This window comes from Ursus arctos, unplaced genomic scaffold (assembly GCF_023065955.2).
Source record: "Ursus arctos isolate Adak ecotype North America unplaced genomic scaffold, UrsArc2.0 scaffold_20, whole genome shotgun sequence".
Lineage (NCBI taxonomy): Eukaryota > Metazoa > Chordata > Mammalia > Carnivora > Ursidae > Ursus > Ursus arctos.
The window spans coordinates 13,573,486-13,586,398 of NW_026622875.1; the positions used below are offsets into that span (position 1 = coordinate 13,573,486).

Consider the following 12,913-nt stretch of genomic DNA (forward strand, 5'->3'; position numbering starts at 1 on the left):
AGAAAACCTGAGCGCAGAAATATATGCGGGGACACACAGACCCTGGGCTTACATTATATCTTATTTATCTTTGAACTTGCTGCAAAAGCAGGTCCTCAATAAAGGTTTGTGGATGAGAGAAGGAAGGGAAGGGGAGTAGGAAAAGAAGGAGCCAGCTCCAGATCTGTCCTACAGAAGAAAAAGGCCTAGTATTTGCACCTTATCTACTTCTTTAAGCCCCAAATCCTTATTTGTTAAATACGAAAAATTTCAATAACTTTTTAAAAACTGTGCATGAGAAAAAACATGTTTAAGGGTCCAATGGACTGATGGTTGGTGACCTTTGGGGTAAACAGATCACTCTTGAATCACAGACTACCTTCTGCTTCAATCTACATACAGTAACTGGAAACCCCTGGCGTTTTGGAAATGTTTATCTGAAGTTGTAATATTCACGGAGATCCCAGCTCTACACCCTAATTGTGGGAGGATGGGGACTTACAGCCTTATCACAAACACTGTAACTCTGAGCCAACAGAGACACAGAAAGAAGGGAGAGCCTGTATTAGGAAGTCCTTTTGTTCCCGTGTGAGTCATACTCCACTGGAGACCCCCTTATTGGCCCACGGTGGGGATGTGAGCTCTCTTCCACTGAGTCTCCTCCCCTGTTTCTCTACCCAGGTGGCCTTCCTCACCGTCTACAGGGAAAATTCCTTCCTCCTGGGATCTCCTTTCTCTTCTCTCACTCACCCCTGGGTTCCCCAAGATTCCCCCTTTCCTTGTGCTGCTATCATTCGGGCCTACTGTCTACCCCCTTGCTGGATGGCGACCCAAGGCTTGGCATCCTGAGGCATGAAGATGGGGGAGAAGGAAAGGGAAGGGGTCTTCCTTCCACACAGCCGGAGTAACAGTGCTCTGAGCATCCCCTTCTGTGTTCCAATGTGCATGCCAGACCCTGGACACAAAGCAGGAAAGGGAATAGACCTGCAGACTAGGCCACCAAATGCTTTATTCACCACAGCTGGCTCATGCTATGGCCTGATAACCTGTTGCCCTCCTGGACCAGATATTGCTTCCACTTCTCCTGGCTTCCGGTTTGGTCCATCACATTCCTCAGCCTTCTTCGTGCTGCATTTCTGTCCACTGTCATTGTTCACGAGACACATGCAACTCAGTCCCTTTGCTCTTTCTCATCTTGTCAATTATAAACTAGATTTGAGAAATCTTTCCCCAAGTTAGGATTTTAGTAATACCTTAATGGTCCCCCTTAATTCATTTTGGGCAGTGATTCTCTTTCTGGACCATGCACTAGAATCCCTTAAAGAATTTTCTAAAAATGTTGACACCAGGCCCCATGCTACACTAACTAAATTGGAGTCTCTGGGGGTGGAGTCTGGGTACAAGCGTGTTTTAAAGCTCCCTCGGTAATGTTAATGTGTGACCAGCATTGAGAACCACTGATTGAGGTGCATACATCTCCCTTATTCAACAAACCCTGACTGAGAACCCACTATGTGGCCGCCATTATAACAGGCACTGGTGCTAGATATCACAACCAATCAATCAGGCACACAGGCCTGCCTTCATGGAATCTATAGTCTGGTGGGAGAGTCAAACAAAAGCATACATAAGTAATTAAAGATGACAATCATTCCAATAAGGGTGATAAATGTGCTGTTAGAATAGAGAATGAAGGGAAAGGGGGAATGGGGCTTTGATGCGGTGGTCAGCAACTAGTTCCAAGGACACAAAGGAGCTGAAGACCCCAGAGACTTTCCTAAGGAGAGGAGAAAGCACACGCGAACACTCTAGAAAAAGAGGTCAGCTTGCCATAGGAACTGCAAGAAGGCCCATGTGCCTGGAGTAGGTAATGAGGGACAAATGGCCCAAAAGAAAAAAAAAATCATCCGCAAGACCTGTTGATGCCAATTAACGTCAGACCTCAAAAGCCATGGTAAATCTTTTACAATTGATTCTCATTGCATTGAGAAGCTTTCAGATTTTAAGAAAATGTCGGATAGCTGATTCACCTTTTAAGAAACGTCTGGTGAAAGACAGGCTATTGCCTTGGACATGGAGAGAGATGAATGGATTCAAAAACAATTTTGAGACTAAATTCAAAACCTTTTGCAGGTGGCTTAAGCAAGTAGACAGTGGTGGCATTAACCAAGATGAATAAGACAAGGGGAGGAACAGACTTAGAGTTTCAGGCAAGAAAGAGCTTGAAGGAGGAGCTTAGCACTAGAAATCAATGTTCTATTTGTGGTATGTCGAGTTTAAGACCCTAGGATGTATCCAAGCAGATATGGCAAATAGCCAGTGGGATATATGAGTCTGGAGCTCAGAGAAGAGGTCTAGACAAAAGACATAAATTTAGGAGTTGTCAGGATATAGATATTATTTAAAGCAATGGAAATGGATGAGCTCATCTAGAGAGAGAATGTAGATAGAAAAAAACTGGCATGGGACCAATCCCTGAAGAACACGGTCGGTTCGTATTTGCGTTGTGGAGGAAGGAGGGGCCAGCCAAGACACTGACTAGGTGTGTCCAGACAGGAGGAAGGAAAACCAAGAGGCTGTAAGATGGGAATGTTTCAAGAGTATGGCTGAATGGTGAGCGTTTTGAAAGCATAAATGGAAGAGGAAATGGGAGAGGAAGGCAGAATGGGGCAAGCGGTGGAAAACATTTCTCTCAAGGTTTATAATACATCAGGAGAGACAAAGTTGACACAACTTAAGGAAGTAGAGAGAGAGAGGCAGAGAAGAAGCAGCTGAGCATAGAAGTAACTGGATCCATAGTTTCACACTGGAGCACTGATATATGAGTGTCTGCCTTTCTATATTCCATTCTAGAAGTTTCCCAGTTGATGGTGGAGTCCCAGATCTGCAAGGAAAAGAGAGCAGGCTAGGTAGAAGCCTTGCCATGGATCAATCACAGAACATCCTAGATCGTTCGGTGAATACTCTCTGAAAATAATATGAAAGGTATTGACTCAGGCCTTTTAGAGGTGATGAAAACCTCCAAAATGAGGACTTATTGCAAATTATATTTATTGTGTCTTCTCTTACACAGAGCATCATGTTATGAGTTATACCAAGCAAGGCAAACAAATACGATAACTGCCTTCGTTTAGAAGGGGGATGTTCCTGGGGCTCCTAGGTGGCACAGTCAGTTAAGCATCGACTCTTGATTTTGGCTCAGCTCATGCTCTCAGGGTTGTGAGATTGAGCCCTCCATTAGGCTCCATGCTCAGCGTGAAGTCTGCTTAAGATTCTCTCTCTCCCTTTCCCTCTGCTCCTCCCCCCTGCTCTTTTCTCTCTCTCTCAAATAAATAAATCTTTAAAAAAAATAAATACATAAAAGGGGGATGTTCCTAATACGGGCTTAATTAATTATGATCATTACAACTATGGCATAGAACATAAATAAACACAGTCACGGGGCACCTGGGTGGCACAGCGGTTGGGCTTCTACCTTCGGCTCGGGGCGTGATCCCGGCATTGTGGGATCGAGCCCCACATCAGGCTCCTCCACTATGAGCCTGCTTCTTCCTCTCCCACTCCCCCTGCTTGTGTTCCCTCTCTCGCTGGCTGTCTCTATCTCTGTCAAATAAATAAAAAAAAGACAAAAACAAAAAAACACAGTCACACATGAAACACATAAACAGGAAAATAAAGAGCAGGACAAAAATAGAGGACAGCTTAGATTATATATCAGGATTAGTACTCCTAATATCCCGGCCTCTATACTATGTCTAGGGCATGTTATTCGGCAGCTGGTGGTCACAGACTATCCACTTCCATCCTTATGGAGGAGCTGTCACCCAAAGTCCAAGAAGCAGATACACAGGGATGTCCAGGCATCAGAGCCACCGGACCTGACGGTGGTAGGAAGAGTTGGCAATGAAAACATTCTACTAGTTTCTCGGCATAGACTTTAGAAAGGAGGCCACCGAAGGAGAGAAGTAATATTAGCCAGCCCGTGATGGCAAAGGACCAGGGCTCCTGTTTCGAGGCGCAGGTGGCAGCAGGGTAGCGAGAGAACGGTAGTCCAGGTTCCTCACATTGAAGGAGCCAGAACAGAGCCGTCTAACTCACTGTGCCCCAAACCCGGCCATGACCCTGTGCGAGCAGATGCTCAATCTTGTTCCATCACAATGGCAAACAAACTCCCATCCTATGCAAAACGTGCACACGTGTCTCCCTTTCTCTTTGATCTAGAGTCAAAGCCCAAGTCCTTGCTAGGACCTCCAAAGCACCACCTGACGTGCCCACCCCAACCCGCTCCACCCCACTGCTGCCCCCCCTCCCCACAGCTCACCTCTCTTACTCCCCTCTGCCTGGCTCCTTGCCTCTCTCGGCCCAGACCACCTGGGGCCTCTGCACAGGCTGTTCCCTCACCCTGAAATGCTATTCCCCTCAAATATCTACTTTCTCATTCCCTGACTTCCTTCCAGAGGCACTAAAATATCATCTTCTCCCTGAGGCCTCCCCTGGCCACCCCTTCCCTGCTTTATTTATTCTCCTTCGTGTATGCCCTTGCTTATCTTGTTATTTATTGACTCTTTTCCACTGTCCCCACCACTGGCAGCTCCCCGAGGACAGGGATTTCTGTGGGTGCATCCAGGGCTGTATCCGTGCGCCCGCAACAGGGCAGTAGGCATGCGATAAATACTTGTTGAATAAAAGACTAAAGCGGAAGGAGCTCTGTGTCTTTCCTGACAACGAAGGGTAGCCTCCTTTTCTGAAAGGCGATTCAAATCAGAAAAAGACTGTGTTTTTAGATCATTTCTTCTTTGCACAAACCACCACTCTCACTAACGTGACATTTGTAAAAGGTAAGTCAGATGTTGGCTCTTCCACTTTCCAGTCTGGAAGACAAGGAGAAAAAGCTGGACCCAACTGGTGGTGTTCCTCCATCCACACCCGCTCTTCAGAAACACAGGACCAAATTGCTCCCCATCACGACCTCAAAATCTACTCTTAGGTATTAACTTGCTTTACTTGTCCCTCTGCCCCTCTTCTGGATGGCAGCCATTGGTCTCCGTACCCCTGTGGAGTCAGAACTGCTTTCATTTGCAGAAGAAATTATTGCTGGAGACCTCACCTTTGCTAGCTGGCTCTCTACTGAGATTGCACGATTTCACAGAAAATTAGTGCCTACACCTGCAAAGCTGTGGCTTTCCCACCCACATTTATCATCTTTCAAGACTCCTTAAAGAAGGAAATGATCAATTTATCACTCTGTAGAGGAAATGGAATGCCTCTAATATTTGTCATCTATAAGAGAGTTTAAAGATGACGTGCTCGCTTTCTGGAAATGCTGGCCATTACTTTAAATGGAATTGAAATTCTAATTTATTATTTCCCAAAATACAATCTTAGTGATAATAGGAGAATGTATCAGAGCTTTTTTTTTTTTTCACCCTCGAGGACACGTTTGCACTGAAACCCCTGGTCCCCTGGACTCCCACGGATCCTGGCAGGATGTTCCCACCCCTAAAGGCATAGTCAGCTTCAGGGCCAGCCAGGGATGAAGAGGCAGCTTTCTTGTTGGCTGTGACCTTTGTTCCCTATATTGTAAGGGCTGGAGGAGAGAGGCATCCAATTCTGCAGCTCCAGACAGCTGCCAGAGGACAGTCATGAGTGTGCAGTGTCTAGCACATTACAAATGTTTGTTAATTGACTGGTAATTCATTGTGTGACAGTCCTATAACTCAGCTATCCTTTTCAGTCAGGGATTAACTCAGTAATCAGTCATTACAGGGGAAAAAATATTACAGTACCAGCCAGATGGCAGGACAATCAAACACATAAAGGAAAATGGCTGGTCTCTGGGGAAGAAGCAAAGCAGCAAAACCTGGGTCCTGTGCCTGGTTACGTTCCAAATTCTAGCTGGAGCACGTCTTGGCAGGCTTTCCTACGTCTAGTGTACTCTAACCTTTCTTATGAGCCGGAGCAGTGTTGGTCAGATGAACAGGTGAGCCATCTGTCCCAATGGCCCCCGCTGAGTTTGGACTCCTGGTATGCCTGGATCACTGGGAAAAGGAAGAAGGAAGCGTGCAGGCCTGATCCTAGCATTTGTGAGGCCTTGAGCAAGAGTATTAATGAAAGCCCATCTACCCCATGTCCAAACATTTAAAAGTTATGAGCTAATAAACTATTCAATGGGACACGTTTTATCCTTCTGCCTTGACAAACATCTCCCCGTAAGGACCTGGAAGGCCAAATTCACATTTAGAATTCTGGACCCAAATGTGGTGATGGAGGACAGCTGGCCCCTGTCTGTCCATCTCCCTCCCCTTGCTGGCTTCCACCCACACTGTAATGGGCCTCAAGTATACACGTGTGGACACTCGCCTGAGCATGCAAGCTCAGACCATGCCCTTGAAATAGCTGGCCCTGAAGTCTCTGCAGCACCAGCCACAAAGTCTGCCCTTGGGAGGACTGACCCGAGGAAGATTAGCTGCACATGCAGTCCTGGAAATGTGCTCAGAGCTGTGTGGGGAGGGAATTCCCAGGTCCTGGGAGTATGGTCTGGAATGTGGGTCAGGGACTGAAGATGGGCTCATCCCATTGACTTCAAGGATTCCTCCTTGTGGGAAGGGGTCTTTCTAGAAGAGAGAGAGAGCAGCACCCTCCAAATGTGGGAGCCACAGCACAAGCCCCTTGCTGGGGACTAAAGGACATATTAGAAAAGTGCTAAGCCCTATTTCCACCATCACCCCCATCCCTTACACACCTCTCTCTGTGTGCCTAGTAGCCAGGCCACAAAGAGAAGATACATTTCATGTATATCTTTTGGTTCGTAAGTTGTAGTTATCCTTGGTCCCACATCTCTTTTAGAGCCATGGACAGAGAGAAGCAAAGATATCCTAATATCACAGTGAGTGGTTTCCCTTCGCATCTCTTCATAGTCATGAGGGTGGCAGAAACTCAAGCTAGGTCACTATGCTCCGTCTCTGAAACAACAAGGGTGACCTCATGGTCAACTCCAGAATCCAGAGCAGAATCCCAGACCATCCTCTCAACTACTGGACCATGCACTCTGTTTTGGGAGCTCGCACGCTTGGATGATTAGCTATGGTGAAAGGCTGTGAGTCTGAAGATACCCCAAACAACCTTTACTTTGGGAATTTGAAATACAGTCTCACTATGATGCTGTCTCCTTAACAAAGTAGTACCTTTAAAATATTTAACAACTTGAAAAGGAAACCGAGCTCGAATTTTCCTTTCAAGCACTAAGGAAATACAGTGTTTCGCTTCTGTCTGAAATTCACCATCTCCTCAGACAAAGAAGGCTCTTTTGGTAAAAGCAATGGCATTTTCTCCACAATTTTCAAATAAAAGATAAAGAGAAAACAGCATTGCAGCCTTTTTGTTGGATCTAACAAGAAAGGAATAATACGGTTTTGCCAGGGGAGAGCCCTGGTTTTAAGTTCAGAATACAAAAATAGGCTGACAAATTTTACAAAAGAATATTCTCAACGACTGCTCTGAGGCCAGCGAGAAGTGAAGTTTCAAGAAAACTAGATCATTTGATTATTTGGGGGTATATTAGGATGACAATCAGGCTGATGGGTCAATCCTATGAGAAATTCTAAAATAGAAGAAATGTGATTTCTCCTTCCCTGCTCACCCCACCCCTCAGCCCTTACCCTCACACGATCCATTCTCTTCCTCTATCTCAGCCCAAACCTGGCCTTTGGGAAAAGAATGGGGCCATCATTTGCATACAGCTTCTCATGTCCAGACCACTCTCCCCACACAGTCCAGCATCCCTTCACTCGGCTGACTTTTCCTACAGCTACTTCCAAAGAACCTTCCATGATGCTATCTATCCTCTCAGTACCAGCCACCTGTACCTCCCTAGCTATTACATAAACTCACTGCAATGGGTTTATAATTGTCTAACCTGTCCGATTATACTGTTAGAGGAGAAACCATATCCATTTCCTATAACGTTTAAATCTCCACCAGTGTGCCCGTGGTTGGCACCTAACAAGTCGAATCCAGTAAATGAATGAGTGAATTAATGAATGGGAACTTAAGCCACTATATTGCTGTTCCCAGGGTGTTTGAATTACAGCAAGGGAAGAGCAAAAAGCACTTACCCCTCCTAAAGGAGTCGTAAGCCTAATGGGAGAGTATTTGGAGGAACAAGGCGCTGTGATGCACTCTGTTTTGGGGGGCCTATCTGATACAGTCAGGTTTTTTTGGTGTGTGGTGGGGCGGGATAAGGGATTATGGTAAGGACTTGCGAGAGGAAAGGAATACATAAAATTCATAGGAATAGCTACCAATTAGTAAGCATTTATATGTCAATTCTAATAACAATTGCTAATTGGGCATCATCTTTATTATCCACATTTTACAGGTGAGAAAATTGAGACTTGGAGATTAAAATTGCCCAATCTCACAGAGTAAGTGGAAGACTCAGGGTCTGAATCCAAAGCAGTCTGCCCTAAGTCAGAAGACCAGCTCACCAAGTCTCCTATTAGCTGGAACCCCAGTGTGGTGGCTTGGGATCAACACTAGCTGTAGAAGTCCTTGGATCCTGGCTCTCCACTGTGTTCCCGATCTTGCCGCCTGCTTCGGCCCCCTGTGCCATCCACCCATCTGGGGGTCTCCCATTCTCCATCTGCAGTGAGAGAGGGCCTATCAGAGTTTCCAGGCACCACTCAGTATGGAGTGCCTCTGTCCTGCAGAGAGCTCACCCCAGACCTCAGCTGTACCAGTTAAGTTTAGATTAGGCTACCAATGAGTGGTAAATGAGGGGGAAATAATAATAGTGGACTAAACAAAATATTTATTTTTCTTTCCCATAAAAGCCTAGAGTTTGAAATCCAGGGTTGGTCTGGTAGTTCCAGGTGTCTGGGATCCAGACTCCTCCTTTCTCGTTTTTCTATAGCACATGGCTTGCATTTCTGAGGCCACCTGCTCCAAAATGCCTGCTGCAGCTCCAACCATTGCATCCATATTTCAACTACACGATGGAGGAAGGGGGGAAAGAAAGGGCAGGGCTCTGATACATGCAGACTTCAAGGAAACGTTCCTGCCCCTACATTCCACTCCTCCTCAAACAATGTAGCCTTTATTCAAGGCAGCCACATGTCTAGGTAAAAATCCCGAGTTCTGTTAGAAACATGGAGAACAAATACTGTTTGCCTCAACACCTTATCTATGGCTCCCTCTGCCCAGGGACTCCTGTGGGCAGCTGTGGCCAGGTGGGAGCTGGAGGAGAGGGGAAGTCAAGTAGCCCTTCCGAAAGAAGCCCTAGGCCCTTCCACAAGGGGGCTGTATGACTGACATTTTTCCTATGTGGCCTATGAAGTATAGAGAAATTTGTTCTCTTAAAACCACATCATAGCAGTGGCTGTTTTGTAACCTCATTCCAACACTGTGATCTTAAGGTGTCCAGCAATTCAACCTTCTCATCACACAGAGAGGAACATCTCCCAGTCTTGGTGAGATCAGCTAGATTCTACCCTCCCCACCCCCACCAAGTCCGCTTCACTCAGAGACATAACCCAGGCCCTTCCATCCATCAGTTGGAGAATCAGGCTCATGATTACCAATTTGAAATGATATATTTTCGCAGAAGAATGCAAATGAGGACGATGATAAAAGCTTTCTTCAGTTTGCGCACTGACCCTCTTCCCTGTCCCTTACAATCTGAAAATATTTCTGCCAACACATTGTTTGTTCCTTCTGTTACAGGCTCCTGCGGCTGTCTTGTCATGATATTGTTTGCCTCTGAAGTGAAAATCCACCACCTCTCAGAAAAAATTGCAAATTATAAAGAAGGGACTTATGCCTACAAAACGCAAAGTGAAAAATACACCACGTCGTTCTGGGTTGTTTTCATTTGCTTTTTTGTTCACTTTTTGAATGGGCTCCTAATACGACTTGCTGGATTTCAGTTTCCTTTTGCAAAATCTAAAAACACAGAGACAACTAATGTAGCTGCAGATCTAATGTACTGAAAGGCAAATACTTCTGCAGTCTTCCAAGGAAGGGAGCAGACTTGCTTTGGTCACTTGGAAATGGTTAATTTTGTCCATCCTTTCAGACGCACAAATTAAAGCACCCAAACCCTCCATGACAATGTTTACAAATGATGTGCTAAGGGTACAGGCTGGAAAGGAAGGGGAGCAGAAGGAAGGTTTTGGAAGGTTGTTTTACCTGGTGGGAACTGGGTTCTTTTTTTTTTTTTTTTTTTAAGATTTTATTTATTTATTTGAGAGAGAGAAAGAGAGAGAGAGTGAGAGCCTGCACAGAAGCATGGGGTGGGGGGCAAAGGGAGAGAGCATCCCAGACTCCCCACTAAGCAAGGAGCCCTACAACAGGGGCTCCATCTCATGACCCTGAGATCAGGACCTGAGCCGGTGTTCAACCTACCGAACCACCAGGTGCCCCTGAGAACTGGGTTGACAAGAATGCACAAACTGTTCCACTCTCTGCATATCAAGTATAAACTGTCTGCTCCATCAGGGAGGAGTCAAAAGGTATGAAGACTATATTTTCATACAAATACTATCTCTGATATATCCACCCATTTGTTGCCAGAGATAGGAAGAAACAGAGCTGGAATCACTTTCCTAAGATGATAGTGCATTAAATGGGCATTGATAAAAAGTACCAACATACTTTTTTTTTAAGTTTGTTTAAAGCACAGTCTTATTATCTATTCCTGTTGGTCAAAATTTGCAAACCTCTAAAAGGAAAAAAAAAAGGAAACGCAGTACTTTCAAAGACATAATTGCCGGGACCACTGAGGAATCATGAAAAATGTTTCTTCCTAGTAAACTTAATGCAAAATGACTCATTGGGGCTGTTGTTTCTAACTTTAGTGTCTTTAAGCACTAACTCCCAATTATGAAAATTACATTACATTCTGGGATTATGATGGTATCATTGCATCTTGGGTTTTGGTCTGGCTGTCACAAAGCATGACCCAAGTCCATTTTCTTTTTCCTGAATTATCCATGAAATTCATCTGTAGCTGACCAAAGTCCACAACTGAGCCTGGAATGGACTCTTCTTCTATCCCGTACCTGTTACCCTCAAGAAAGTACTCAGGAAGAAGCAAGGAGGGACAGAACATACCACCAGGCCCCTCATCACAGCTGCTGGGTACTTAGGCCCCATACAAGAGGTCCTGAAAGTCCTCATTAAAAAAAAAAAACAAAAAAACAACCTTTTTCCCTTTCAAAACAATTTATAAGAAGCAAATGACTATTTGTATCCCTGGTAAGTAACTTGCTCTGATGGTGATCTGTGGTCCACAGTTTCCAGATGCCTGTCCCCACGCCTTCATTCAGGAAATATACCTGGAGAATTTTTTTTTAACATTTATTTATTTATTTATTTTTAGCGGTGGGAGGGGCAGAAGGAGAGGGCGAGACAGAATCTCATGCAGACTCCACACTCAGTGCAGAGTCCGATGCAGAGCTCCATCTCAAGACCCTGACATCATGACCCGAGATGAAACCAAGAGTGAGACATATAACCAACTGAGCCACATTGCGCCCCATACCTGGAGAATTTCTAGAAGACCACAAGCCAGTCTAGTGATGAAGGGGATGTTTATTTCAGCACAGGCCAGTGGAGCCGGTGCTGGAAGTCTTCATGCAACCGTTAAACACAGAAGCGTTGGTAGCTGGGAGCGGGCAGGAAGGCACAAGGACCTTCCCCGCCGTGGGTAATTGGCCTGAGATCCCGGAAGGCCAGGTCCCCACATTCTCATTTGACCTCCCTCTCTTCTCAGAGGTTTGAAAAACTTCTAACACCAAGCTTTCTTCTTTAGAAAACAAGTCCCTGGTTGTTCTCTATTCTGTACAAAGAGAAAACTCGGAGCAGCAGCTGAAAATCTAATGAGAACCTAATAGGCAAACTAACAATAGTCCCTGGATGGGAAGTAGAGGCAGGGCTGCTGGTCCCTGCAAATTGTGCCGCACACAAAAATAAAACAGGATTCAATCTGGGTCCTTGGAAGAGTGCACTCATGTTGTCTCCCTCTCGTTTCTCAGATGAAATGTGTGGTCACAGTGGCCTGAGTAACCTTTAGAAGAGGGATCTGGACAGGACTTCTCTGTGGCTCTATGAGGATCAAAGGCGCCAGGGAATGGCACTCATTATGCGGTGTCCGACCTCCCTCCCCAGGTGGCAGCCAGCAGTCTCACATTCTCCCGGGGACGCGGGGCCCCCTGCTGGCTCCAGGGCTGCAAACACATCTCCACAGTGGGTCTGTCGGGGCTCCTTTCCACGTGTGGACAGACGCCCTCAGCTCAGAGAATATCAGTGCTCACCACGCTGGGGGAAAGGATGGGAAGGAGCTAGGAAAGCCGTCCCAAGTCCTTCGGGGTACACCCTGCACTGAACATGCAAGACATGTTCACTGCTGTGGAAGGAAGCTTCTGGACTAAGTGCAGCTTGGGTGGGCTACAAGGAGGAGGAGGGCACCTCACCTCTCTCGCTTTGCAGTCCACCAGAGGTCTTTTGCTCTCGTTGGTCCCATCTGCTCCTTCAGAGCAGCTGCTCTCAAGTCACTTTGCAAGCATTCAAGGCTGATCAGTCTGGCTGGTGGCTTACACATTACACAATCTTAGGACAACTGTTCCCCTCCCCCTCTGCCGATTTTCCGGGACAGGCTTGGGCGGGGGTCATGCCCCCTCCCAACTCTGGTGGAGGGAGGCTGGGTTTGCCCTGGCAGGAGTGGGGTGCACCAGCTTCGAAGCAAGCATGACTTGCCATTAAGGTGTCCGGACCATTTACTGATGGAAACCTGAACAAGAGGTACGAGAGATGCTCTGGGAGGTAGGGGGCAGGGAGCTTTAACCTCTCTCTCGGTTGTCCTCAACCTCTCCCCTTCCAGTAAGATCCAGTACAGGTAAAACTGTGGTTTTACCAAACAAACAAAACAAACAAAAAT

At 46.1% G+C, this 12,913-nt stretch overlaps 1 protein-coding gene across 1 annotated transcript in view; it reads left to right on the top strand.

Annotated features, from left to right (window-relative positions):
- The window catches only part of CLRN1 (clarin 1), a 33,638-nt gene extending 23,673 nt beyond the window's left edge, over window positions 1-9,965 (top strand). Inside the window, exon 3 of the mRNA XM_026497284.3 lies at window positions 9,700-9,965. Coding sequence (XP_026353069.2) covers window positions 9,700-9,965 — 266 coding nt within the window. The remainder of the gene's footprint in view (window positions 1-9,699) is intronic.
- The last annotated feature ends 2,948 nt before the right edge of the window (window positions 9,966-12,913 follow it).